Source organism: Halichoerus grypus, chromosome 2 (assembly GCF_964656455.1).
Source record: "Halichoerus grypus chromosome 2, mHalGry1.hap1.1, whole genome shotgun sequence".
Lineage (NCBI taxonomy): Eukaryota > Metazoa > Chordata > Mammalia > Carnivora > Phocidae > Halichoerus > Halichoerus grypus.
In genome coordinates this window covers 152,298,008-152,325,943 of record NC_135713.1, presented here as the reverse complement: position 1 = coordinate 152,325,943, position 27,936 = coordinate 152,298,008, and the positions used below count along the sequence as shown (strand labels likewise).

At 58.3% G+C, this 27,936-nt stretch overlaps 1 protein-coding gene across 1 annotated transcript in view; it reads right to left on the bottom strand.

Moving 5' to 3' along the window:
* Positions 1-9,170: 9,170 nt before the first annotated feature.
* The window catches only part of DNAH2 (dynein axonemal heavy chain 2), an 81,405-nt gene continuing 62,639 nt past the window's right edge, over positions 9,171-27,936 (bottom strand). Inside the window, exons 64-86 of the mRNA XM_078067868.1 lie at positions 22,411-22,575; positions 21,814-21,939; positions 21,527-21,675; positions 21,393-21,459; positions 21,124-21,274; positions 20,778-20,926; positions 20,466-20,599; positions 20,217-20,361; positions 19,945-20,144; positions 18,740-18,866; positions 17,011-17,197; positions 16,767-16,915; positions 16,470-16,653; positions 16,068-16,258; positions 11,939-12,130; positions 11,604-11,788; positions 11,131-11,359; positions 10,902-11,053; positions 10,653-10,767; positions 10,013-10,189; positions 9,868-9,942; positions 9,624-9,774; positions 9,171-9,482 (exon numbers count right to left, since the gene is read on the bottom strand). Coding sequence (XP_077923994.1) covers positions 9,328-9,482; positions 9,624-9,774; positions 9,868-9,942; positions 10,013-10,189; positions 10,653-10,767; positions 10,902-11,053; positions 11,131-11,359; positions 11,604-11,788; positions 11,939-12,130; positions 16,068-16,258; positions 16,470-16,653; positions 16,767-16,915; positions 17,011-17,197; positions 18,740-18,866; positions 19,945-20,144; positions 20,217-20,361; positions 20,466-20,599; positions 20,778-20,926; positions 21,124-21,274; positions 21,393-21,459; positions 21,527-21,675; positions 21,814-21,939; positions 22,411-22,575 — 3,555 coding nt within the window. The 3' untranslated portion in view covers positions 9,171-9,327. The remainder of the gene's footprint in view (positions 9,483-9,623; positions 9,775-9,867; positions 9,943-10,012; positions 10,190-10,652; positions 10,768-10,901; positions 11,054-11,130; positions 11,360-11,603; positions 11,789-11,938; positions 12,131-16,067; positions 16,259-16,469; positions 16,654-16,766; positions 16,916-17,010; positions 17,198-18,739; positions 18,867-19,944; positions 20,145-20,216; positions 20,362-20,465; positions 20,600-20,777; positions 20,927-21,123; positions 21,275-21,392; positions 21,460-21,526; positions 21,676-21,813; positions 21,940-22,410; positions 22,576-27,936) is intronic.

The window sequence follows — 27,936 nt, the reverse complement described above, 5'->3', positions numbered from 1 at the left end:
TCGCCAGTGTGTCAGACAAGGTCGGCTGCGTGTGGGTCCCGGTGTCTGTCTGTGTGTGCACCTGCGTATCTGCTCATCTTGTCGCCTTCAGGGCCTGCGTCGGCCGCGTTCCTGTCATTATGCCTGTCTACAGGACTCTGAGGGGCTGTCTCTGTCTGTGTGTCTGCCTGGCTCCTGTCTCGGTCTTTTGTCTGGGTCTGCCTCTGCATCACTTGCGTGATCACGTGTGTCTCTGCACATGCCCTTCTGTGTTTGCCTTCATGTTCCTGAACAGAGTCTGGGAAACACTGGAGCAGGCTGACCTGCTGACTCCTCGCCTCACTCCCCGCAATCCTGACGGCTTGCTGGATCAGTGATCCTTCTGTTTGAGTCAAATATTTGGGCGTCTGTCTGCCTTCAATCAAGTTCTGTCCTATTCCTCAAGGTCCTTGCTTATCCTCACAGCTCCCTGCGGCTCCCATTATGATGATAATTGCTAGCATTTAGTAAATACTTATTACATGCCTGGCACTGTGTTAAGCACTTCACATATATTTTTAAAACTCTCCCCACCACCACCACCCCAAACCTGAGGTAGGAAGTACTTTCTTTTTTTTTTTTTTACCCCATTTTACAGATGAGGAAATTGAGGCTCTGAGAGGTTAGGTAACTTGGTCAAGTCCACTCTGCAAGAGAGTGGAAGAGCTGGGCTTCTTCCCAGGGCCTCAGTTCTTTCCACTCTTCTAGAAGGCCTCTGTCCTATTCTCCCTCCCTTGGTTTTATCTTCACAGGCCATCTCCTGGGTCAACCTGCCCCCAGGGTTCCGCGCCAGGCATCTCTACCATCCCAAATGTCTCACGTCCTCTAGAGCAGGTGTGGGTAGGAGACTGTGTAGCAGATCTCAGAAGCCATTGCTTTCTTGGCAAGAAAGCTCATTCAGTTAACACATTCATTCAGCACAATTCCACTGAGGCACCCCAATGTGCAAACCATCTTGCCAAATAGAGACACAGAGACGAAAACAGTCCCACTCTAAAATTCAGTGAGTAGTGGAGAAGAGCGACACACAGAGAACTCAAGGCCCTGGCTTAGGTAGCATCTTTTCTCCTAGAGAATGAGGGATGGAGACTCTGTCCTACAGAGCGTCAGGCAGAGAACTGGCAGAAAGAGAAAGGCAAGGAGAAGAGGAGTAAGACTTAGGGTGTCGGGGGGCGGGCAAATGCTATAGTGCAGTGGGAACAGAATGGAAAAGAAAGGGATCTGGAAGGGAAGGTGAGATGCCACGATTACCATGGCAACGGCAGGCCCTTGTGGCAGGGGCCTCCACTACCTCGCCGAGTCAATTTCCAATCACCATCCATAAACCAGACTGTTCAACAACTCTTCTAGGGCACCCCGCCCCAGGAAAAATCCCTCCAGGGTAGCTCACCTCTACCTTGCAGCTTGCAAACTCTAGCTCAAGTCAATTCAATAAGCAACTGAGTTGTAGCACTGGGGGGTGGGGGGAGAAGATTTTTTGGTGGTAGTGGAGAGGCTGCTCAAGTACAGGGCTGAACCATTCATAGGCAACAGAGGGGAGCTCCATAAACCAGGAAGGCTGAACCACTCAAGCACCACATGGTGGGGGTATGGATGCTCAGAGTTGGACTGGACCATTCTGAGGAGTGGGCATGATCCAGATCGTACCACTCTTCTTCAAGCATGTGGTGCAGAGTTGGACTGTCGCGGGTGCGGGGAGGTGTTGCTCAGGGGCAGGACTTACCAGATGGAATCTGATGTGCCCTGTCTCATTGGAACCAGTGCCCCAGCGGTGGGGTGCAGCAGACCACAGTGGGTGGGGTGGGTGGTACTACGGGGCTGGCATGGTGCCTGGGGGAACCTAAAAGAAAAAAAAAACAGTTATAAGTGGGGTCCCCCAGGCTGGAGAAATTTTCCTGTGCTCCCTGTCTTCTTATTGAGGAGAAACCAGGCTCTGGTGGTCAGATGGGATGGGAGAACCTGTTTCCATGGCAACCGGAAAAAGCCATCCCCAAAGTGGTCCTCCTGCCTTTCCCCTTAGGAAGCACTCCAGAGCAGGGGGTAAAAGAGGCCCTCGCGATGGCATCTGTGTAGGTCCATGGTGGACACCCAATCCACGATCCCTCTTCTGATTGAACCCTCCTCTTGAGAGTCCCTGGTCCCAGAGTAGCCCTCATTGCCCCTGACCTCTGCACCCAAGTCAGCCTCAATCCTGGCCCCAGGCCTGTAGATCCTCTGCCTTCAGCTCAGCCTCCTCCCTAACCTTATCAAGACACCAGTCAACCCCACCCTCTGGACTCTGCCCCCTCCCCTTCCCCCAGGCGGGCGCAGGCAGGTCTTGGCGAGCAGCGCAGGTGGCCAGACTAGATGAACGGGCCCAGCAGGGAGGAGCCTTCCTCCTGAACAAGGACTGACTCTGGGCCTGGGTCTGGAAGTGGCCTCTGCTGCGAGCCTCCCTTCCATCCCACCCCTCAAGGCCATATCCTGTTTCTCCATCACCTCCTTCCTCTATGTGGCCCAAGAAGGTGACAGAGGCCCACTCCCTCCCTCCTGTCACAGACAAAAAGCTAGGTCTTTTAACAGAAGTCCAGGGTCAAGAATCAGGTGTCCATCTAGGGTCAGACCTAACTCTTGCCCTCTCCTCAGACTCACTCCTCAGGGACCTATGGTTTCGGCTTCCTCAGTCACACTGGTCGGCCCTTAAGGTCCCAGACACTTGGGCTCCCAGGCTAGTCTCTCCATTCCCTGGCCTTCCCGCCCACATCCTTCCCCCCTGCCCCAGAGACTCGGGCCTCCAGCCCCCAGGCTCCATGATGCAATGTGCCGCAAGCCGCCTGGGCCGCTGATGACACAGCCCCCAGGGAGGAGCTACTCGGGACCCAGGCAGGGCCCCTCAGTGCTCCAGGTAGTGGCCAGCTGCAGGCCGGGGAGGCCAGGCAGGCAAAGTTCTGCTGCTGCAGAAGGAACCTTCCAGGACAGGGACGCGGAGAATGTGGGACGAGTGAGTGTGAGTGTGCGTGGAGTCTGTAGCGTTTGTGTTTGTGGTTGTGTTGTGTTGGAGGAGAAGGGGAAGCTGGGGAAGGTCTAGCCTAGAGAGAGGGGAGTGGCAGGCCTTAGGACACACCAAAGAAGGAGTGAGGGGCAGCCAAGGGGGTCACAGGGGTGTGTATGGGGTGTCTGGACACCAGAGTGGGGGAGGGGCCAACAGCCCTTTAAAGGGCCAGCCCCAGAGCTTTAATCCCTCACCAGCCCTGGCCCCAAGCCGGAGGCTGTAATTCATCTGTCCAACAGCTGGGGTGGGTGTGTGTGTGTTGGGGGGGGGGCATGTGGACGGGAAGGGGGAGCTGGGGGAGGGGCTGGGGCTTTCTTGTGCACAGAGCCAAACAACAAAAGGGGAAGCTGAAGGGCCAGCTCCGATGTGCCCAGGCCAGGCCCCTGACCTGCAGACCCGCCGGCTGTCCCCACCTGATGGCCCACACACTCCAGAGTTTGGACTCAAGGACTCTTGGCCAAGGAGTCCGAGCACCCAAAGGTGGGGCCCAGGAGAAGGCCCAGGCGGAGTGCCTCCCCTCCCCCGCAAGCTGTCACCCCTTCTTGCAGGTCCCAGCCGCAGCACCATCCTAGACCTGGCAGGCCCCAGACAGATTCAGCCTCAAATGCCCTGCTCACCAGCCAAGCCTCCCCAGACTCGGCCTGCCGGCTCCCCCTCCCGCCGGCCCGGGGTGGCAGCAGTGGCCACACCGAGGCTGTCCCTTTAAATCATTACCACCCCTGATTGTGTGGACAAACCAAGGGCCCTGCCCCCCAGGCAGGCGGCTTGCCACCTCCCCCCCAAGAGTCCCCAGAAATGTGAGGGCCATTTAAAGGGACAACAGAGAGGCAGCTGGGTCTCTAGCTGCCCCCACCCCCACCCCGCACACACAGCCCCTTTCCCCAGCGACATACAGCCCCTTGCCCCTCCAGAGGGCCCCCCAAATTCCGGTTCTCTCCCCACCCGTAGAGACTGCTAGAAGGAGAAAGGGGGCCAGAGTTGGGGGGGCGGGGAACAGGGGGAGCGAGAAAAGGACAGGGACTGCCTCCTTACTCAGAGCCCCAGGGGACAGGTCGGAAGGAAAGCAAAGCCCAGAGAAGCAGCGAAGACAGAGCCCCGAAAGGTGCCGCCGGCAGACCTGGGGCGCAGAGGCTGTCGGGCGAGGGGAAGGGAGTCGGGCTGCACGAGACAGCGGCGCGGCCAGCAGGCGACAAGCCCAAGTGGGGGAGATGGAGCAAGGAGGGCCAGGGAAAGGAGGCAAGGCCGGGGGAAAAACGGGGAGACAGAATCGGGGAAAGGGGTCATCCGGGAGGGTGTGGAGGAAAATCCGAGAAGGGAGGGCGAGCCAGGCCGGGGTTACCTGCTGGGTGTCTGTCCCCCGGCGGTGCCCCCGGAGTCCGGGCAGGGAGGGGGGGAGCAGCAGGGGGGGGAGTGGGGGCTGGGGGGGCGGGGGAGACGGTCCCTCCTCTGCCTCCTGGGCCTGCCCCGGCGCTTGCAGCCTCTGCCTCCCTCCCTCCTCCTCCCCGTCCCTGAGTCCCGGAGTCAAACAAAGAACTGTAGCAGGCTCTCCCCAACCCCCTCCCTCCTCCTCCTCCTCCTCCTCCTCCTCCTCCTCCTCCTCCTCCTCCTCCTCCACCTCCTCCTCCCCTCCCTCCCTCCCCACCAGCAGGCTCCCTCCTCCTCCCTTCCGGTCTCTTCCTTTAACTACCCGCCCCCCCCCCCAGCCCCCAGCACTAGTCTCTCTCCACCCACCCACCCAACCTTTTACACACCCCTCAGCCAAGCCTGGTCCCTGCAAAGAAAACTGTGGAGTCCCTTCGCTAAATTGAAAGGCTCCAGAGAACAACATGGGAGGGGACTGGGGTCTGGCTTAAAAATCAAGAACCACAATACAATTATTTTATTTTCACGGCCAGAGGAATAATCTGAGCTATTTCTTCTCCAAGAGGGGGGAAAAATAATCCTAAAGAAAGCAATACAAATCTGACTAAAGCCCTCATCAAATAAAGTGCACAGCTCAGTGGAAGCTAATCCCTAGCCCCCTCCCTCCCACCTGCCAAATTAACACCAACTCTCCACTCCTCCCTAACCAACTCCTGAGGTCCTGGCCAGGCTGAAGCCGGTAGAACAACTATCATTGTAAAAAAAAATAAAATAACTATCACAATTTAACCAGAATGAGCATTTCATAACAAGCATTCATTCGTTCAGTATTTATTCTGTGCGGGGCACTGTGCTAAGTGCTTTGCATAAATTATCTCACCCCCCCCCCCAGCCCAGAATATATGTATTGATATTTAAATTTTCCAGATTAAGACTATGGGGCTCTGGGAGGTGGTGACCTTTCCAAGTCCCTATAGCCACTAAGTGGCAGAGCTGGGAACAGAATCCAGGTCTGATCGGACAGCCCGAGCTCTAAGGTGCGTTACAAGAAAAACGAATTTTTTCCACTATCATAAGCAAACCCCAGGAATTAACTCAATAGGGAAAGGCACTCGCAGGTATCAACGGAGTCCTCCTCCCTCAGGAAAGTGATCCACCCACCCACACAGAGTAAGGACCCTGACTTTTCAGTCTAATACTGTTTCCTGACCCTTTTCCTCACTGTTGGGGTGTCACTGATTAAGATCAGAGGTGAGCTGCTGTCCAGTGACCCCTCCCACACCACACACAGCTCTCCCAAGAGTAGCTCTCTTGCAACCACTCCCACTTCAACTCAAAATGGGGAGGGGGCAATAGGACACTCGGCAATGCAGCAGGTGGGAAAGTAGAAAGACTGCTGGGAGCCTCTGCCAAGGGGAGGAGGGGCTGGAAGGAAAGCTCTCCGTACCAATCTGGGGCAAAGTGCCCCAGGGTTCCCGTAGCCCAGAAAAGGGGCAAAGTCTTTGGGCCACACCACACCCGGGCCCCTCCCCCTCACAGAACTCCAGGCCAGGGTTTCCCACCTGCAGGCTGCTAAGGCCAAGGGAAGGGAGAGGGGGAAAAGATGGCACGGGGTTGGAACTGGACTCGGGGCAGAGGTAGGGGTGGGGGGCGGGATGGAAAGGGGAGGAGGCCTCCGGCCTGGCAACCGTCCCAGGGCACGTGCATTGGTGACATCATCCCAGGCCACCTCTAACACAGACCTTTGACCCCTAGGGGCGGAAAGGGGCCTTTGGCTAAGCTTCCTGGGAAATAGCCTTAGGAATTCTGGGAACCCAAAAAGGAGGGGAGGGAAGGAACCCGGGCGGCTTGCCTTTATCTCTTCTACCCCAATACGGCTCCAGTCCCCGGGGCTCGGGCTTCCTAAGGCTCCTCCTCCCCGCCTCCAGCCCTGACCTCCCAACCCACATTTCTGACGGAGTCCCGACACGCCTCTCGCAGATACTGTGCCTTCTCTCTCCGGGGCGAGATCTCGGGTGGGGGGCGGAGGGTGGGGGACGGGGGCACCGGGTCCCGTGGGGCTCCGTCTCCCATCCGCGGGATCCCCCGTGGCCCGGCCGGCCGCCAGCCGGAACCTGTCTGGGTCCCCAACTCTCCCGCCCCTCCCCGCGCTGCTCCAGGGCGGAGTCTGTGGAGTTGAAACCAGGACACGGCGAGAGGAAGAGTTATATAACCGGGAGAAGCCGAGAAGGACGAGTGGAGACCGGGACAGACAGCCCGAAGGGAGCCCGGAGACGTGCAAAGAGCACGAGGGCAAGCGGGGAAGACACGTTAGGGACGGGAAAGATTTGGGTGTGCCATCAAAGAGGAGGAATTCACGCCAAGAAGGGGCGTCACGGCCCGGCAAGTCACCTGGGCCGTCCGGGGCTGCCCCGCGGCGCCCTCCCCCGCCACCCACAGCGGCTGAGCCCGAGCGAGTGAAGCCCCGGGAAGGGGCGCTGACACCCGCTCCGCTCCCCTGGGGGAGCCAACCTAAGCCGGAGCCCGGGAAGGCGACGGCGGAGCCTAAGGGGCCGGAAACCACAGCTCCGCCCAGCCCACCTGGGAGAGTGGGGCGGCAGCTGGGGGTCGGTGGGAAGCAGGTAGCCGGCCCCTCCCGCGCAAGGCTGGGCAGTACTGGTTCGAGACCCAGCGGAAGAGGACGGGCACGTCCAGACGCCGGGGTCCCCAGGGGCTGAGGAGCGCAGCCCGGGACTAGTTTGCAAACACAGACTCAAATGGGGGGGGCGACGGTGGGCGGCGAGCGCCGACTCGCCGCGCAGGCGCAGGGGGGCACCCGGACGCGTGCGGAGGAGGGAGGAGGGTGGGCGCGAGCGTGTGGGAGTGCACGTGCGGGTCCCGAGCAGCTTCCCCCTCCCTTCTTCCCCGCTCCCCCACCCCTCTCCCCTTTCCTGTCGCTCCGTGAAGCCTCCTCCACATTGGCTGCCCGGGCCCTGATGTCAGGGACGTCCGCCGGAGCGGATTGGCCGGACGCGAGAGTTCGGGAATCCGGCTCCCGAGTCTGGCTCTCCAGTTACTCCGGCAACGGGGCAAGCAACCCCCGGGAGGGCTCGCCCGGGTCCCGCCTCCCTCCGGCCGACCGCCGCGCCCTCCTCTGCGGCAGCGCCGCTCGCCGCCTCCCCTCGGTCTTTCCCGGGCTCTGCGGGTCCTGGGGAGCAAGGCGTCCTGCCCTCGACCTTCCCCGAGGTCGCCCCGCCCCCCACTCGCCACACCCCCTCCCCCCGCCCGTCCCCGGGTCACAGCCACCAGCGGCTGCAGACAGGAAGCGAATCTGCGTTGCTTAGTAACCAAGCCGCGTGCCCCCTCCCCACTATTTACCCCGGCGCGGGGAGGCGGAGACTGAGTCCCAGCCCCCTCCCCATCCTCTGCCCTTCGCCCTCCCGCCCACAATTTCCTGTGAGGGGCCCAGATGACGGGAAGTCAGACGCGCACCTCGGCCCACCTTTCTCTCGGGCCGGGCGGGGGGGCTTCGGCCGCCCTCCCGGCCACAGCGCCCACCCGGCTCCCGCGGCTCGGGCTGCGCGTCTCGCCCTCGCCATCTCGTGGCTGCGCTGGGAAGGTCCGCACGGAGCCGGGCCCCGGCCGGGCGAGGGCGACGAGCGGCCGAGTGGGGTCGGAGCCGGGATGGACCGGCTAGCGGGGTGCGGCGGAGCGGGCGGGAGGAGAAGGCCGCCGCGGGGAGGCTGGCTGCCGGCGCTCCCGGCCTGAGGGGCCAGGCTGAGGCGACACACCTCAGCGTGCGGAGAACTGGAGGGACACCCGAAGGGGCCCCCGGGCCCGGAGACCCTTGCCGGGCCGGCCAAGCCGACCTCAGGGGGCCGGCGCACTGGCCCAGCCGCGGACTCTGACCTTCAGTCCTGTCCTTCTGTCGGGGGCCGCCGCGCCCCGCCCCGCCCCCGGGTCGGGGAGGGGAATCCCAGCCCAAGGGGGACTGGGAGCCCTTTCAGGCCCCTCTTGACATCCGAACCCCCAAGTCTTCTGCCTCCCCGCTCTTCCCCGACCCCACCCCGCCCCGCACTCTTCTAGGGAACCCTGGCGTCCTGCGCCCCAGTCTTCTTCCAGTGCCTTTGCCGAGACCCAGACGCCCATCCCCAGCTCTACCGGTCCGGAGACTCAGGCGTCCCGCCCCCCTGCGCGGAGATGGGTTTCCCTCTTTCAGACGCCCTCGCAGCTCCCCGTTACCTGGTTCTGGGGTGTCCCAGGTGCTCAGGCTCCCCGAGGTCTCCCAGGGGGTCGAGCGGGCCCCCCCTCTCCCAGGCCAGGGCCGGGGGGGCCGCTCCGCCCCGTGGCGCAGTTGGATTTTCCAACACAAACACCGCCCCCCCTGCGCCCCGGCCCCGCCCCCTTCCCCATGGTCCCGCCCCTCCTCGCGCCGAGAGTCCCTCTCTCGGGCCCCGCCCCGCCTTCTGCCGGTCCCACTCGCCTCAGCGCAGGTGCCGAGTTTAGGATGCCGGATGCGGGGTGCCGGGTTCGGGGTACAACGTACCGGGTCCAGCCCCGATCCCTGCCTGACAAACCCTTATTCCATTCGGATCACGCGCCTTTCCAAAGTAAGCCCCGCCCCACCCGCTCAGGCCCAGCCCCGAAATTTAGCCTCTCGCGTTTTAGGTCCCACCGCCCTGCCTCTCGCTCAAGGCCACGCCCCCTTCCTCTCCCGGCCTCCCACTTCCCCAGACCCCCAGCACCCCATTGAGAGGCTCAGTCAGGGCTTACGGTTGAGGGTGTTTTATTGCTCTGAGTTCCAATACAATTCTTGCACCTTTATGGCTAGCCCACCTAGCTGTCTCCAGGCCCCCATTATGTGGTCCCAGTTAAGTCCAGCCTCGGTCCCTAGAGTGCCCGACCCTCCCTCAAGCGGGGAGGAAGAGGCGGCCTTCTCAGCTGTCCAGGCTCATGAGTAGAGCAGTGCCCCTCTTGATCCAGTGATCAGGTGTCATGGTCCCGGACCGGAGGTCGATGCTGATGACAAAGGAGGCTCGGTCTGCGCTGCCCGCCCGGTCGGGATAGTAATAGCAGGGGCAGGAGTACATGCCTGGGGGAAGGAGAGGAGGAGTCAGGGCCGGGAGCCTCTGGGAGAGCAGGGCAGGAGCAGGCGTGGGGGACGCGTGGAGCCCGGGATGGGTGAGGATCCAAACTAAGGATGGGGACGGCAGGGCGGAGGGAGCCAGCCCACCCTTGGCGCTCTTCTTGCGACTCTCCGTCGGCCTGAAGTGGATCGTGGGCATGAGGCAGACAAGCTGCATGGGCTCCGCCTCCGCCAAGCAGGAGTTCTTCCTGTCCCAGCCGGCGCCCTCCAGGTACAGGCCCCGGACCCAGACGCCGTCCTGGGAAGACACAGGGGCAGGGTGGGGGGGACGTGAAGACCTGCCGCTGCCGGCACCCCTGACCTCCCCCACCAGGCCCGCCTCTGCTCCCACCTTGGGTGGATACACTAGGTTGCTGTCGTCCACGGTGGAAACAATGAACTCCCAAGAGAGGTTGTCCACTGGAATCTGGGGGTTCAAGGGGAGCGTAAGGGAGGACCCCCAAAGAGGAGAGCACACCCATGCCCCCAGCACTCACGTTGTTTTGGCGAGCTGAGGACTGCAGCAGAGCAGTGAGGAAGCCCGTGGGAAAGGTGAAGCCGGACAGCCAGAAGATCACAGGAGGCCGGGCGCGTTTGGCCCACAGCTCAAACTGCTCCACGCGCATGGCCAGGTCCCGGGTCCACGAAGCCAGTGGCTTTTGTGAGGGATAAGCCTGGAGGAGGAGGAGGCAGGCTGTGTTTATGCTCTCATTGATTCATGCATTCAAATCTCGGTTTTGAGCCCCTGGAGCAGACATGGGAAGAATCTCTGTGGCGCCAGCCCGCTCCCCAGCTGCAGTTGGGCCAAGCTCTGCAAAGGCCAGCTCCCAGGAAAGAAGCATGAAACGACAGCTATCTAACAACCGGGGCAACAGCAATATTAACCAGTTACCATTAATGAAGCACCCGCTAAGAGTTACGCCCAGTACTGAGAATCCTTGAAACGTCCTTGGCGGAGGTTAGGAACTTGCCCTAAGGTCCTAGGTTAATCGGTGCAAAGCCAGTCTGTGAATAGCAGAGCCAGATCTCTGCCTTGACTCTATCTGGCTGCAAAGCCCAGGCTCACTGCATTTTGCCATATGCCTCCCAGAACCAGGAGATGGAGGGCACAGGGGTTCAAGAGCGATGCAAGCTTGCCTTTCCCCAGAGTGGAGGGACATGGGCATCGAAGATGCAATTGAAAATCTCTTCCAGGCTCGTAGACATGACGATGAGGCCCTGAATGCCTTTTTCGAGGTCTGTCAGTGAGGACCTGAGCAGGGTAAGGTGGGAGCTTAGAGATGGGAGGGGCCTGGCAGAGCCATCCCCGGGGGGGCAGGGGGGTGGGGGGGAAGCCCTTTCCTCTTGCCCCCACCCCACGAGACACAGAGCCCCTCTCCATCTTACAGGATGGTCTCCATAAGCTTGTTGTATCTCTGAATCTCCTGCAGAAGGACCACGTTGAGGGGGGAGGGGTCCATGGCCAGCAGTTTTCGGGTCCCCTCATAGTCGATCATTTCAGGGATCTTCTGTTTCACGTCAGCGGCCAACTCGAGGACCTGGCGCGGCGGGAGCTCTGAGGCGCGGCCCCTCGGCCTCCTTGCTGGCCCTCCCCCAGCCGCCGGCCTGCTCTTACCTTCTCTTCCCGGCTCTGGCCTCCAGCCCTGGTGGGTGTAATCTGGGGTTGCAGGGAAAGCAGAGTCTCAAAGAGAGTTCGTGCCTCAGTGATCTGGGAGGCCACATCCGCATTGGGGTGCTGGCCAAAGGCCTCAGGGGGGTCCATGCTGGGCAACATGCTGATGTACTCCTTGTAAGAGGCCAGGCTGCCATCTTTGGGGATGAAATAAGCCTCCAGTACCGACAACCTGGAGCCCGCAGCGTAATCATCACCACGCTGTGGGCCTCCGGGGCCTCAGGGCCAGGCCGAGAGCCCGGTCACTATGCGTGGCCCCTTCATCCCGCTCCCTGCTCCTCTCCCTTCCCCGACCCCACAGGCTCTGCCTCCTGCCAGTCTCCTCGCCTCTCCTCAAACACTCCCACTGCCCCCGGGCCTGCCCCCTGGGCTGCCGGGGTCCTCTGGCCCCCTGTTCAGCGCCCCCTCCCCCTCACCGGTAAAAGGGGGTCGACAGAGACTGGTCACAGAAATAGTCGTTGATGTAGGTGCTGAGCAGGCGCCGGTCCCAGTCGTCCGTGACGTGCCCACCGTAGTTGACGCCGGCAATGAGGTACTTGAGTGCGTCCCACGGTGTCTCCTCGTACTCATCCAGATAGAGACTCAGCAAGTTCTCGGACACCTGTGCACGGTCCCAGCCCCGCCCCCACACACAGTTAGGGCAGGAAGTCTTCCCACAGGGCTTCCTGTCAGCGGCTCTTCCCGCAGGGGAGCCCATGGTCAGGCATGTAAAGAGAGAGGGCTGGGCTGACGGACCCCTGTTGGTACAAACCTCAAAGTCGGAGTCATTGAAGCCATAGATAATGTTCCAGCCAAGCTGCAGGAACTTTTTGCGTTCCAGCAACACAGAATGGAAGAAGCAGAGTGCAAACAGCAGCTTCTTATACTTGGCAGGTTTGGAGCAGCGGGAAAACTGTGCTTCCGTCATCAGCTGGTAAAGACGTGTCATGTTTGCCTTCAGGCCCTGGGGACAAGGCAGTACAGAGGTGGGGTGACATGCATCGTGCTAAGCCCTGCCCCTAGCACCGCCACATATGGTTGTGGAGGTTGCTCACTGCACAAGGGGGGGAGTGAAGGCTGAAATCCAGCCCTTGATCTGCATGCCAAGATGTGCACCGATTCACAGGACGGGGTGGGTGCCTTTCTTTAATTTGCACACAGGTGCTGTGGGGGTAGCGGCAGCTCTACCTTTTTGTCCCCCCACTTTTGATCCTCTCAGCCACGATGTTCTCAATGGCAGGTGGGCCAACTCAATTTGGGAGTACCAGAAGATATGACCAAAGGTGAAGACAGATACATGCAACTATTAGCGGACAAAAATGTACACACTACCATATGCAAAGGTCCAGGATAGAGTAAGGGGCCACAGTATATCATCAAGGAGGGACAGTCTATGCGATAGATTTTTCAGGCTTCGTGAACACCCTTGTGGGTCAAGGTGGACAGAGTCTCACCAATGGGAAGGAGATAACTAGGCTGACAGGAGGGCGTTGGTTTCCTGGAGATGGAAAGAATGGAAGGGATAGAGGCACAAAGGAGAGAATAAGTGAGAAGATGAGTCTAAGGGCAAGGACTCAGGTGGGGTCAGAAGGGCCATGAACAGATGGAGCCATCTGGACTTGATTCACCAGGAGTCACAGGGCCACTTTCTGTCTTGAGTAGGACAGCAATATGTTGAAACAGGGCTTTTAAGAAGACGCATCCACAATGGACAGAACGGAGTAGTGAAAAAATTGGAGTAAGAATATTGCCATTTATAACATCAAAATATGTAGGGTTTCTAGAAATAAATAAAAATGCACAAATCTTTATAGAGAAAATGACAAAACTTGATTGAAATAAAGACTACATGGAGAGACATACTATAATCATGGATGGGGAGGCCCGATATTACTAAAGATGTTGATTTCCTCCAATCTGATCAAGGGATTTTTTTTTTTTTTTTTTTTGTAGAACTTGACAAGCTAATTCCAGCATTTATGTTGGAGAATGAAAGGCCATGAGTAGCCTGAAGAAGAATACGGCAAAAAGGCTTGTCTTACCAGCCATCAAGGATTATTACAGAGCTATAGGATAAATGAGACAGTGTATATTGACCCCAATATTAACAACTTGACCAATGAACAGAATAAAGGACCCAGAAACCTATACCTATATAAATGTGACTGAAGGTTTCGAGGCCCTGCAGATCAGAAGGGTAATTGTGGGCTATTTGACGATGGTACTAGGAGAACTGGTTATTTTTGTGGATAGGAAAAAAAAGAAAAATATTGGACCCCTACTCATTCCACACTTGTGAGAATCAACTTCAAGTGATTAAAACACCAAAATGGGAAAGTCAAATTATAAATGCTTCTGAAGATAAACATAAGAGAGTGCCTTTACCACCTTGGAGTAAGCAAAGATTTCTTGAACAACACCTAGGAGCACAAGCCATAAAGAGAAAAGAGCTAAATTCCACCTCCTAAACATTAAGGATCTCTATTCACCAAAAAAAAAAAAATAACTAAAATGGAAAAGACAACCTGTAAAACATATAACTGACGACAGATATTTGGATGTGGGATGCAACGAGGAACCATGAAACATGAACGTGAATGAAGGTCAAGTAGGTAGCGCTGAATGGGAAAGGTGAGTTGCAGATTACTGGGATTACTGGGTGCATGCAGCTAGCTTGGTCCCTGCAGCCAGATGCACCTCGAGAAGAGCAGCGTCTGCCCAGCGGGGAGGGAAGGCGACTGGGAAGGAGAGTCCTCGTTCCACCACAGGAAGGTGGGCACACAGGTATGTATGGAATTGGGATCCCTTATGTCTTGCATACGTTTTATACTCTTTTGTGTCTGCGTGATATTTAGTTAAAAGGAAAAGACCAGAGAGCAGGCAGCAATCCAAGAATACGCTCCAGAGCCATCCCCCGGCTGGCAACTGGGGGCTGTGGTTCTGCAGGGGAATTTTATAAAGGACATGATTGGGTCATTGAAGAAAATTGGAAATATATCATAGATTTAGGTTAAAACGTTATCAGGGGCGCCCGGGTGGCTCAGTCGGGTAAGCGTCCAACCCTTGATTTCCGCTGGGGTCATGATCTCAGGGTTGTGAGATCAAGCCCGGCATCAGACTCCACACTGAGCATGGACACTGCTTAAGATTCTCTCTCTCTCCTCCCCTCTGCCCCCCCCCCCCCCGCCCCCTGCTCACTCGCTTGCTCTCTCAAAAAATAAAAAATGAAAATGAAAAAATGAAAAAAAATTAGAGGCACCATGAACAGAGATGGGATGAGGAGGCTCTCTCTGGTGGCGGGCTGGCAACTTGCTTTGAGAGCGGGGGATTTAGGGAGCTGGCTCGCCAGGAAGAAATGCCTTATAGCCATGTGGAATCCAGGCCTGGGACTGAGCGACTGGCGCCAGGAGATAAGGATTGGAGTTGAAATCAGGAAAAGGACAATTTCTCTGTCGGGTTGCCAAAGGAGGAAATATAGAATGGGCATAGCTGGAGGTCAAGGACCAAGTCCGGAGCTACGACCACAGAACAAGAGGACCAAGAAATGCGGACGGGGTAAGTGACATCAAGGAACCCAGGGGAGGGCCAGTCCACTGAGTCCGCGGCCCCAAGGCGGTCAAGGAGGATTGAAATGATGAGACGTGGGTTCACACAGTATTCATTTGTGAAGCCCCTAGTCCGTAGGGGTCCCGGTGCTAGTCACAAGATGAGCAAGACCTTGAGAGAAAAACAAAAAGTCTAGAGAAGACGGGTCTCAGTCAGAACCACACCAACACGTGTCCAATGTCGCAGCGGTGGGGGGGGGGAGGGGGACGCAGCAGGAGCGGGAAGGTTTTATGAGCGGGTATCACTGGGGTGTTGGCCCGGACCTGGAGGGCAGAGCCTTCCTGAGGAAGTGATGATGGGCCCAGGCCTGAAGGGGCAGAGGAGAGGGTGGGGAGGACGCAGGGGCCAGGAGCAGGGGCTTCTAGAAGCCTTGGGCAGGGGGAATAGTACAGAGTCTGGAGGAAGAAGAACAAGACATTTTAAGAATTCACGGTGTAGGTGGAGCCAAGAAAGCAAAGGGGAACAGGGCAATGGGTGCAGCCAGGAGGCCCCCGGGGGCACACGGGCCATGTCATTGCAGGTTTTGGTCTTGGCTAAAAGCAATGGAAAGCTACTAAAATAGTTTACGCAGAGGTAAACAGGTGGGATGCAGGAACATGAGGAGATCTTGCAGGATCAGGATGATTGCATTTAATGGCGACTTTTTAATCCTGGAGGTAACATTTTCAAGAGTTGGGGGGCGTGCTGGGGCCCAGCCAGTGGGGCACTGGGGAGAGATGAAAGGAAATGTTGGGAGGCAGGAAGGTTCTATGGACAAGTTATTTACTCTTCTGTGCCTTGGTTTCCTCTCTGTAAAATGGGGGGAACAGTACTTACCTGACAGGGAGTATGCGTTTTAAATGAATTAATAAATGAACAATGCTTGGCCCATGATCGTGCTCAGAAATGTTTAGATATTGTGGCTCTTGGGTGGCTCAGTTGGTGAAGTGTCTGCCTTCGGCTCAGGTCGTGATCCCAGGGTCCTGGGATCGAGCCCCGCATTGGGCTCCCTGCTCAGCAGGAAGCCTGCTTCTCCCTCTCCCTCTGCCCCTTCCCCTGCTCGTGCACTCTCTCTCAAAGAAATAAAAATCTTTAAAAAAAAAAAAAAAGGAAGAAGAAAGAAAGAAAGAAATGTTTAGCTATTCCTATTAGGTTCTAAGAGTTTGGCGCTTAGAGGAAAGAAATGAGGTGGAATTTTCTAGAAGGCAGAATCAACAAGCCGTGTTGTCGTTCCGGTCGGGCCTCCCGTGGACGCTCGCAGGAGGGAAGTGGGGCCAGATGGCACGGCTGGTACCGGCTCTCGGCGGGCGCCGTACCTTTGGTGGCTCTGTGGTCATCTTTATGCTGGCCTGCAAGATGGAGATGGGGAAGTCCGGGTGGGGGCTGGAGCTGAGCCAGAGGCGGAAGGAAGGGTGAGGGTCTTCCACCTGCAGCTGCTCCACCAGTTTGTCCAGATTAGGCATCCACGACAGTGACAGGTGGCAGTTCGCTAAGAACACCCAGTGTCCTGCAAGAAGATGCTGGACTCAGCGGGAACCACTCCCCGAGCCCCATCTGTCCCGCACTCTGCGCCTGACTGCGTGGATGTGAGGGGCCGGGGATCCAACCCAGCTCGGCCATTCCTGGGGCTTCTGGGGAAGTGGGGGCTGAAGTTACAGTCCGGGGACTGAGGCTGGAGGCTCCGAGGCTGGGGGTGGAGGAGCCGGACGGATACGGACCCTGAATCACGCCCTCCCGGAGGAGCCGAGCAGCAATGGGGGCCTGGCCCTGGCCCAGGGACAGGACGTGGAAGCGCTGGGCCATGCCCGTGTGCTCTGCTAGCTGGAGCAGGGCACTGGTGGGGTCCACGCCGGGGGACAGGATGAAGACCAGCGGGGTTCGCGGGGTCGAGTCCTCCATCACCTGCCAGGAGCACAGGGTGCGGCTTCAGGCAGGAGGCCCCGGAGCACCAGTGGGAGAGAGAGACCGCGGAGAAGGCCCCGGGGCGGTGGGGGCCAGGAAACCACGCCACTGACCAGCTTCATGTTTAGCACGGGCGGCTCGACGAAGCGGGAGCCCAGGTTGGACACGATGAACGAGGTGACGCAGAAAGCCACGCGGTCCTGGCGCAGGGCGCGGACGATCAGCATCCGCTGCATCTCGTTGCAGGCGTTCTCCCACTCACCTGGGGGCGGGGCGAGCTGCAGGGTCTGACTGCGGGGGCGGGGCAGCAGGGCGGCCGCGGGGCGGGAAGCCGGGCCGCGGGGGGGGGGCGGGTACCTGGCAGCATGGCCTTCTCCGGGGTGGCATTCGTGTACCACAGGTACCAGTCACGAGGGTACTGTTCAAAGGAGTTCATGAGTCCGTGGAAGTTGGTCAGTTTGTCCAGCTCTGTGATGTTATCCCAGTAGGCATCCGCCAGCCAGCTGGTACACGGGTTATCCATTTGGCCCTCCCGATCCAGCACCTGGGCCAGGAGAGGAGGGAGGGAGTGACCGGGGACACCTCCGAAGAATAAGTTTTTTTTTTAATGATGGGAAAGCCCAGATGAAGGAAGGAGGACAGGCATCCGAGATGGACTGGGATCCACCCTGCCTGGGGAAGTCAATGTGGGGGTCTAGGTCTCGCGGTGCAGGGACCGCACTGTGCAAAAGGTAGGAAGCTGGCGCCCTCTGGTGGTTTCCTGGTATTACTGTCGCTCACCCTAACGCTTCCCGTCCGCAGCCTCACTCTCAGAAGCGGTTTGTTTGGTCCCTTCTTCAACAAATATCTATTGCTCACTGACTATGTGTTTCCAGCACTTGGGACACATCACTGAGCAAAAAGGACAGACACCTCAGCCCTTGAGGAGCTTATTTTCCAACATGGGAGGGCGGATGATGAGCCAAAACACAGAACAGATCGTGAAATGATCTAGCACGTTAAAGATGGCAAGGTCATGCAAAAACAGAGGAAGCTGAGGACAAAAAAAAAAAAAAAAGACTGGAAGTTCTTGGGGGGGGGGAGTTGAAGTATTAAATAAGAAGGGGCGCCCGGGTGGCTCAGTCGGTTGAGCATCCAACTCTTGGCCTCGGCGCAGGTCCTGACCTCAGGGTCGTGGGATCGAGCCCCGTGTGGGGCTCAGCGCTCAGCTGCCCTTCCCCCCACCTCAAATAGATAAATACAATCTTAAAAAGAGAGAGTCAAGGAGGTCTCAGTGAGTGAGGTGAGATTTGAATCAAGTCCTGGAGAAGGTGAGGGAGGGCCACGCGCCCACCTGGGGCATGAGAACAGGCGACGCAGGGGCGCTAAGGTGGGACAGGCCCGCGGCCACAAGGAGGTCTCTGTGGCTGGGGAGGGTGGAGGGAGGAGCGGGGTGGGTGGGGGCGACACCAGCGATGTTTTAGAAGAGTCTCTGGCCGCCAGGCTGAGAGGTTGGGGGTGGGGAGCGTCAGGAGGCTATTGCTAAAATCCAGACGAGAGGTGAAGTGCGGGCAGCAAAAGGAATGAACCGGTTGCCCCTGAGGGTGGAGAACGACCGGCCAGGGGAGCATGGAGGGGAACGAGGTGCTGCCGTCTGGCGGTTTTAAGGAAGCAAAGGATTTAAAGCGAGTCCGTGCAGCGTGGGCGTTCTTCACTGCCCGGGCCCCCCAGGAGCAGGAGAGCCGGATCCAACCAGAGCGGCGGTTTTGCCAAGCAAACGCAATATGGGGGCGGGCGGTGAGGGTGCTTGCGAGGCCGAGAGCACAATGTGACCGGGGCAGCCCGAGGGGGGGTGTGTGTGACTTGAGCAGCAGCGAGAGAGGCAAGATCACGCCAATCAGTGGGTCCCGGGGAAGAGGGGCCCCAAAGCTCTGCCCGTAACGCGAAGCCCATGGTAGGTCACGGCCGCGTCCCCGGGGAGCTGGGCGTGCACCTGCTCCTGGTGCTTTTCCTTAGCTCACTCGCTACAGCCGTGGGCCTTAAGGGCCGGCCCGGGTCCTCGTCATGCGTGCCCCCGGCCCGACCTCGACGCCTCTGCCCTGCTCACCACGCCCCCGCGCAGGAAGAAGTTGTACTCATCCATGTTGAGCTTGCCAGAGGTCTCCAGGATTTTGGCGCACATCTGGAAGCTGAACAGCAGCTTGTGGCGTTCAAAAAGCGTGCGGCAGGTGTACCTGGGGGACGGGCGGGGGGGGGTTGGAGGAGGCGGGAAACCAATATGGAAGCTGACTGACGAGGGTCGTACGATCACAGAGCCTGACACACAACAAGGACCCCAATCAGCATCTAAGCCGAGCCCCCCGTAATCAGCCAAGTGCACGGGGACCTGGGGACTTGGCTGGTGACATCAGTCATTCGTTTCCATCAAACAACCCACAACGTTGGTGGGACCCCTGCTCTGTGCCAGGCGCTCTGCCAGGTCCCGGGGACACAAAGGTGAACAAGCCACAGTCTCTCTCCTGGAGGCAGTCAGGTCGAGAGGGAGGACAGGCGGACAGCCCGGGGATTCTCATGTGACCTGACGGGTCCTGCGCGGGGTGGCCGAGCCGAGGGGGATGGCCGGGCCGTCCGTGAGAGGAGCGCCCCGGGAGCAGCAGAGCAATGAGGAAGAGCAGAGAGGACCCCAGGGAGAGCCAGGAGCCGAGGCAAACGGCTGGGCTGTTTACAGGGCTGTGGTGGGAGACCCCGGCAGGAGCCTCTGCAGAAAGACTCATGAGCAAACCCTGGTGCCTGATTGGGTCGGGGGGAGAGGAAGGGTCAGGGAGAACTTCCGATTTCTGGCCTGGGTGGCGGGGAGGTGGGCGCTGGAGCCGCCCAGGGTGAGAACCCTGAAGGAAGTGGGGGATGAGGGGTTTCATGTGAAACGAGCTGAACTCGGGGGGCCTGTGGGCTGTCCAGGTGGAGGTCAAGTTCGCCGCCGCTCAGAGGGCGGCCCCCAGACCTGCCATAGCAGCACCCCCTGGGAGCCGGCTAGAGCCATGCCCCAGACCCACTGAATCCGAATCTGGATTTTACCAAGATCCCTAGCGCTTTCGGGGCACACCGCCCCTCCAGAAGTGCTGGGGCAGCGGACACTCGTAGGTAGGGGTGCAGGGCTCACCGACAGCTCAGCTTTGAACCTGGTGGGCCAGACCCCCGGTGGGCGCGCTGCCCAGGGACGGTGCAGGGAGAGGGGAGCAGGGCACCAGGAGCGGGGCGGCGGGAGGGTCAGCGCCTCGGGGGACGCTCCGCCGCACGGTGCGGGGCACCGACCTGTAGACTGCATAGGTGTGGTACTCGTTCAGGTAGTCGATGCGGTCCTCCAGCTTGTGGCTGCGGTGGCTCTTGTCGATGCTGAGGACGAAGAGGCCGATGTAGGCGTCCAGCGAGAACTGGTACATGGGGTCGATGCGGCCCATGTCGTTGAGCACAAAGAACAGCACCGAGGCCCGCTGGGCGCAGGGGCGGTAAGCCTGCGGAGGGGCGGAGTCAGGGCCCGGCAGGACCGCGGAGGGGCCCCCCCAGTCTCTACCGCTGGAGCCCACCTCGCGGGCCAAGTCGATGTTGATCTCCGTGGTCTCGCTGGTCTCCAGCTGCTCCGTCACCTCGGTGGCCGTCACCTTGGAGGTCTGGAGGGTATTCACCAGCTGCACATCCTCGAGCAGGGAGCCCGTGGCCTCGTTCAGCAGCCTGAAAGGAGGCCCCGGGGGCGTGGGTCCAGAGCGGAGGAGTGCTCGCTGGGCCTGTGGGGGGGCCGGTGGGGGGGTCATGGGGGGGCAGGGGGCAGCTCTCACCGGAGGATCTCGTCCTCCAGCTCCTTGAGCTTCCTCTTGCCGGCAGCAATATTGATGACCAGTGAATCCTTCTGCTCCTCCAGCTCAGGCCGCTCCTTCCGGACCACGATGCCCAGCAGCTGAGCCTCCAGGCCCTGAGAGTGCAGGAGGCATGGTGACGCTCTCACTCCGGGGACCTCACCCTTGTTGCCCCATTACATCTCCAGAGCCCTCATCCCCTGCTGCCCGACCCCGTGGGCCTGTCTCCATCTGCCGACTCAGTGGCACTTCCTGCCCTACCCGAGTTCAGTCCGGGTGCCAGCCCCCACCCACCTGTTCTTTGACAGCAAAGTTGACAATGGTGGTCTTGGCCGAGGTCTCTGGGCTGTAGTGGGGGTTGGAGAGCTTGGTGGTGATGTAGAACCGGAAATTTGTATTGTACTCCACCTCCTTGTCTCCAATGCGCATCAGCAGCCGACCGCCTATAGCCACAGGGGGGTCAAGGGCGAGGACCCACATGGTCAGCGGCCGTGACTCAGCCCCCCGCAGTGGCCCCAGCCCAGGGCTGGCTGAATGGAGGCCCATAGCCCCAGGGCCAGCCCCTTCCTCCCCAGGGTCCTGCAGCTGGCCTCCCGGATGTGTCCCACAGTCCAAGCCCACAGTCAGCCTGGGCCCTAACCGATTCGAGCTACAGATTTGTTGAGCACAGGGTTGAGTGTGGGGTCCAGATACTCCTGCACGTTCTGGAGCAGCACTGGATATCCAAACTGGATGGCGTTTTCTAGAATTCGAAGGTAATCACTCATCTGCAGGTCAATAATCTGGAGGCCCTAGAGAGCAAGGGCAACAGTGGGAGACGGACAAGGGACCAAAGGAAAACCTGGCTCACGGGTAGGGCCTCGGGAAGAGACAGGCTTGGGGAGAGCAGTCCCCCTCCCCGCCCTGTACCTGGTTTCCTTCCATGTTCTTGATCCACTTTAGGGCCTGGGCCTGAGGGTCAATCATCAGCGCCCACCTGCGGGAGGACGGCCAGTCAGACCACGGGCTCTGCCCTCCCCCCCCCACCCCAGCAGCATCCTCACCTGTTACCACGGGTGACAATGATGCCATTCTCAGTGGAAAAGGCATCCGAGGGCAATCCTTGGATGTTCCAGTCTCGAACTTTGGTAGGATTGGACAGGAAGTTATCAAAGGTGAAGCGAGGCGAGCAAGGGACCTGAAGCTCCCAGATCTGGGTGGGGAAGAACCCCGAATTTCAGCCTGGAGACCTGAGCCCAGCCCCCCGGCCCCTGCCGGAGATCCCTTGGTTCCTCCCAGAGGCTGTGGTCTCACAGCCCAAGAGCTCACTCGCACCTGAGCCCCGCCTCACCTTCTTCATCCAGATCTGGTTGACGATCTCGTCCCGGTAGTTGGTCAGGAAGGGGCCCATGTAGGACAGGAAGGCAGCGGCCAGGAGACAGTCACCTACCAGGTAGCCCAGATCCTCCTCCAGGCCCTGGGGGGGGCGAGGGGGGACACACTGGGAGTGCTCTGAAGGCACTCTCCTCGGGACACTATCTAGATCAAAGAGGTGCTTCCCATCTCCTAAACCTTTGGCCCTGAGAGCTCTAACCTGGTTCTAATTACTTCTGAATTCCCTGTCTTTAACAGCAGTTCTGTTTACACTCTGGTGATAAGGCCCAAGCCTTTCCTGAAGCCAGGAGCTCAATCAAGGCAGAAACAAGATGTCCCAGGACGGTTTCTACCAGGCCGTCGGCCCCATCAGGGGCCCTGGCGTGAGCTTCCCAGGCCTCTGTAAACATGGCAGCAGTCCCCTGATGGCACAAAGTCCTTCCTTCCGCTCTTCTCAAGTTGGGGGGGGAGTCCCATCCCCCATCCTCGGAGGGGCCTACACCCCGGGGTCCCTCAGCCGGAAGGGGGCGGCGCTCTGGCAGGAAGGGGCGCCAGGCCGTGGGGCCGGTCTCACCTGCACCGTGTCTTCCCACCGTGCCTTCTCGCCAGCCAGCCCGGACACCAGCAGCCCCGCACGCTCCAGCTTCACCTCCATCTCCTCAGACTTCTTGCGAAGCTCCTCCTTCTGGGCCAGCTTCTCGTCGTACTGTTTCTTCAGCGTCTCCAGTTTCTCAGCCACCTGGCAGGGACCAGAGCACAGGGATCGCAACACAGTGCGTGGGGCCAGACCGCCCTGGCTTCCCATCGCCAGTCTGCCGTTTAGTGGCCATATGGCCTCGGGTGAATTCATCTCCATGTGCCTCAGTTTCCTGGTGTGTAAAAAAACCATACCGACGCCTTCCCTACAGGGCTGTTGTGGGGAGAAAACGAGATCGAGTGTGCGCGATGAGGTGAATTTTCTTTCCCTTCCCTCCGCCACGCTTTCCTCGAGCCTCGAAACTGCTTGTAATGAAACCCGAGGCTGGATTAGAGACAGATCTCTCGCAGCAGAACAAGCCACACGAGATACGTTGTTGGCAAGAAAGAATCAGGTAGCGCAAAAAGGGCTGCCAGCCCATGCCAGAGGGGCACGGACCTCAGGCAGGACCTGGAGGGAGAAAGGAAAATCTAGAAACGAGCTCAGGAACCATTGGGAGTAAAGGCCCAGGTCCAAGGACCCACACAGGGATGGGGACCCGGGAAGGGCTCTCCCTCCTAGAGAAGGCTCCCCGGGCCCCACGGAGCCTGGGATGTGCCGCTCAGATCCGGATCACGGGACTGGGGAGCCTCGTCCAGGCCTGACCGGCCAGCAGTGACGGTGTCGGGCGCACGCCGTCACCGCCCTCTTCATGAGGAGCACGGGGCCTGCCTGACGGGAAGCGCCTGGCACGTAGCATGCACACGACAGACATCGATCCCCTTCCTGCCGCCACCGCCGGGGGAGGCAGCCGGCGACCCTGCGGCGCTCACATCCTCGCCTGCCTCTCTGACGGGCCTCATCCGGGTTGTCGGAAGGAGAGCACAGGGCCTGGCAGAGGGCACGTGAGCGGCACCGGGGCCCAAGCCCTGAGGCTGACCTCCGGGATCCTGGAAATGTGACATGTGACCCCCCCAAGTTACTGTCCTTAAAGCAAAGTGGAGGTTCCAAATGTCACCTTCGGGGGACAGCGCGGCTTCTAGATCAAACCTCGGGAGCAATCGGTTAAAAGGCACTAACATCTAAAGAAAGAAGGGGTGAGGGCGCCTGGGTGGCCCAGTTGGTTAAGCGACTGCCTTTGGCTCAGGTCATGATCCTGGAGTCCTGGGATCGAGCCCCGCGTCGGGCTCCATGCTCAGCCGGGAGTCGTCTTCTCCCTCTGACCCTCCCCCTGCTTGTGTTCTCTCTCTCACTGTGTCTCTCTCTGTCAAATAAATAAATAAAATCTTAAAAATAAAAAATAAATAAAAATATATTAAAAATTAAATAAAATCCTGATGTCCAAATCAGGGGTGCCTGGCTGGCTCAGTCAGAAGAGCATGAGACTCTTGATCATGGGGTTATGAGTTCAAGCTGTACATTGGGGGTAGAGATTACTTAAAAATAAAATCTTAGGGGCGCCTGGGTGGCTCAGTTGGTTGAGCGACTGCCTTCGGCTCGGGTCGTGATCCTGGAGTCCCGGGATCGAGCCCCGCATCGGGCTCCCTGCTCGGCGGGGAGTCTGCTTCTCCCTCTGACCCTCCCCCCTCTCATGTGCTCTCTCTCATTCTCTCTCAAATAAATAAATAAAATCTTTAAAAAAAAAAAAAAAGAAAGAAGGGGTGAAGTGAGCTGGGCCACGCGGAGGGCGAAACACGGCTGGGGGCCCAGAGGGAAAGGGGCGCCCTGTCCCCCCCCCGGCTCCGCACACGTGGGCTTCACCCCGGTGGAGGTGCACGTGACCGCCTCCCCGCACTGGGTCCACACTCGTCAGCAACGCTGATTATAACTGGGCTTCCCGCGGAGATGTGTCTGTGGGGAGGCAGCCAGCCCACGACCGTTCTGTATTTCATGACTGGTTTTGCACGTGGTGCTGTCTTCATGGTTTCTATTTTTTATACAGGAAATGTGTGCATGAGGTTAAAGGCCTAAATTATGTGATAGAAGCAGTTAGAATGACAAGCAAGAGTCCTCTAGCCGCCTCTTCAATCCACTCCCGGTCCCGCTCTGCCATGGAAAATCATTTTTTAACCATTCTCTTCTTATTTCTTCTCTATATCTTTGAATATTATACTTCGGCTGGTATTTTTTTTTCTTTTCTTTTCTTTTCTTTTAAGTAGGCTACACGCCTAGTGTGGAGCCCGACGCAGGGCTCGAACTCCCGACCCTGAGATCAAGACCTGAGCTGAGATCAACAGTCGGTCGTCTAACCAACTGAACCATCCACAAGACCCCATAAGCTACTATTTTTAAAATACATACATATATATATGTATTAATCTGTTTGCAGATTTAAAATTTTTACAGTTTTAATCTTTTTAGTTCAAAAATTATGAAAAATTGCAAACCTAGGAAAAAGAATCGTATGATGAACACCTCCATACCCGTCACATTTAACAGTTGTTCATGTTTCGCTATTTTTAATCTCATCTCCTTGTGTTTTGCCGAAGTATCTTAAGTTACGATCTCGTGAAACTTCCAGCCTCAAGACATCATAATGCCTCTCGAGAACAAAACAAGGACATTTCCCACATGACCGTAACCCTATTATCACACCTAGCCACAACCTTGTCTTTTTAAAAAAATAATAATAATAATAATTTTCCTCTTTTAGGTCTTTTTGTAAAGAGTGAATCCACATCAAAAGGAAGGAAGGGCACACACACGGTGGAGGATCCGGCTTCCTCTCCCGGTCCTGAGCCAGCCCCCCGCACCTGCACTCGCTCAGAAAGCTTTCCAGACAGAGTCCAGTTGGGCAGGTTGGGCGCAGAGCCCGCCCATAATAAAGTAAATGCAAGCACCGTGAAAGCAGGGCCTTGCTCGCCGGCTCGATCCTTACACTTAAAACAGTGCCCGGCGCTCAGGAAACGGTTCTTGACTGGGTGAATCTTTTCATGAGGATAAATGCTAGCATACGACTGCGTGTTACTATTTTTTCCTTGTCTCCAAGTCGGCTCTCGTCAAGCTGCCTCATTCTCTTTACCAGCTGCAAAATAATCTTGTGAATGACTGAGCCATAATTTATATAACAAGTCTTCTGATAGATGTGTGTGTCTTTCCCGCACTTTCTATTCTTAACCGCGCTGGGACCAACGTCCTCGTCCGTACGTAAGCACATCTTGACACAGCTGTTTCTTTTTTGTTTACTTGGTGAATAAGTCACTTAAAAATTCAGAAGGCACAAGGGCCTGGAAAGTGTCCCAACCCTGCCCCCGGTCTGCCCCGCTCCCTCCTCGAGGTGGCCGGTGTGACCTGCTTCTTGAATATTCATCCCTCCAGAGGCATTTCGTGTTCCACGCGGCGGTGTCCTGGTTTCGAAACTATTTCTATGACGTCCGTCTACCAGGGAGGCAGGTGTCTCCCCTGGCCCTCCACACCACCACCTCTTTCTCCCTGCTCCTACCAGTTTGTTTTGAGGTCATCTTGACACCCAACGTGGGGCTTGAACCCACGACCTAAGACCAAGAGTCGCACGCTCCACTGACTGAGCCCAGCCAGGCGCCCCCTCCTACCAGTTTTAATGCTGCTACTCGTTACCTTCATAACACCAAATAACATCTTCAAACCCTGTTTTATCTGATCTCGTACAAAAGCATTGCCCAATCCTTCCCCCACCCACCTCCACCGCCCACCTAGTTAGCCGCACTTTTATTTTTATGGGGTCGAGCTCGATAACGACGTTCCCACTCAGCAATCACTGTCTTCCCCGAGGCCGATCATGGTGGCCGGATGCTGCATGAAGCACCACGGGACTGTGCCCAGGGCTGGTGTCGCGTGCGCCTGGTGGCTGGCCAGGGCCCATTCCGACAGGGTCACCGAGCACGCTGCCCCGCTTGTGCAATGTTTTCCTGTCGCCCCTGACGATGTGCTTTTCTCTTGTGGAAATTCTCATCGGTTGGATTGGATCTCGGATCTCTCTCGTGGGGTTGGGTTTGTGGCTGCTCCTCATGGTCCTCGACTCTGTCTTCCCGCCCTCCTGCTGACTGTCAGGCTTTGAGCATTTTTACTTTTCCCAGACTCTTTGTCTCTATTTGTGGTTTTGTCTCTCAACGTCCTCTTTCTGCTCTCCGGGTATCAGGTCTTCCTTCATCACCCTCTGACGATAGCAGTGTTTACCTTGGGTTTGCTTTTCAAGTGCTTCTCCCTAACCTGAGTTATCTCTGGGTTTATTTTTTCTTCTGGGGTCATGTTCTGTTACAATTTCTTATCTTGGCCATTGTTCCCTCGTTCTGTTGGAAGACTTTCTCCGAGTCCTCACACACCCCTGCTCCGGGGGAGGCGTGCGGCTGATCTGACTGGTGCAATCAGCTGGAATGCTCAGCTGAGCTCAGGCCCCTTCCACTCTGCAGCCCCCCCAGCAACACAGGCACCCCAGGCAAGTCTGATGACGGGGTCACGTCGAGTGGGACTGCTCGCCCACGCGTCAGCCGCATCCTCCCACCTAGTCTCTAATGGCGGTATTTTGGCCAAACCCCTTTTGTTTCATTTTTCAATGTGGTTAGAAGCCCAGGAATAGGAGGAGGCTGCTCGTCCTCAGATTCCTCGAGAGCGTATGTGCAGACGGGAGACCCACTGAGAAGCTGGGGGCGGGGGCGGGGCGTCACACACAGACCTCAGGGGCGTGGACGCGTGTTTCGACTCAGAGCATCTGTCCGGGCTCCTCGGTTTTTGCACTGGTGCGCTTGATTTCTAGTGGCTGTCACCGGGGGGGGGGGGGGGGGGGGGGGTTCACGCCAACGCTGCAATACTCTGACCTTGGCAGATGACCGCGGCTTTGTCCACGGGTGGGTGGCCGTTTCTGGAGAGGCAGGACTGCTTGAAGCAGTGGGGACCGGGCAGAGGAGAGACGTGGGCTCTGAGGGTGGGCGGCTTCACCATGAAGGCTGCCTGGCCACCAAAGGGCCTGCCACGCTGCCTAGCGGGAAGCGGGGGCGGACAGTGCGTGACATTTGCGGGGTTTCAACGGCGAGACGGTAGGTCCTGCGTAGGCTGCAGGTGCCGGTCTTCAGTGGTGACTGCCGGGCCGACGTGGCCCTGGACCAGCCGTCTGTCTCTGCCTCAACGTCTGACACCCAGGGCCAAGGAGGCAATGGTGGCGGGGTGAACCTGAACCCGCGCGGTCTGGCCACAGGCTGGTGGGCCGCAGGGATTCCACTTCGGCTGAGCTTCCAGGCGATGCGGTTAGGGCACGCGGCATGCGGGTGTGACCCGTGCATTAAGGGAGCGTGCCCGAACAACCTGGGGGGCTCCGGAGGGGAGGACGGCTGTGTCTTGAGCACGGACGGCAGCGGACTGGTTTCCTGCAGGCCCCCGGCCTCGGCAGCACCAGCAGCTATAGCCCGGGAGTCTGCGGAAGGCCGCGTTCCAGCTCGGGAAGTACGGGGC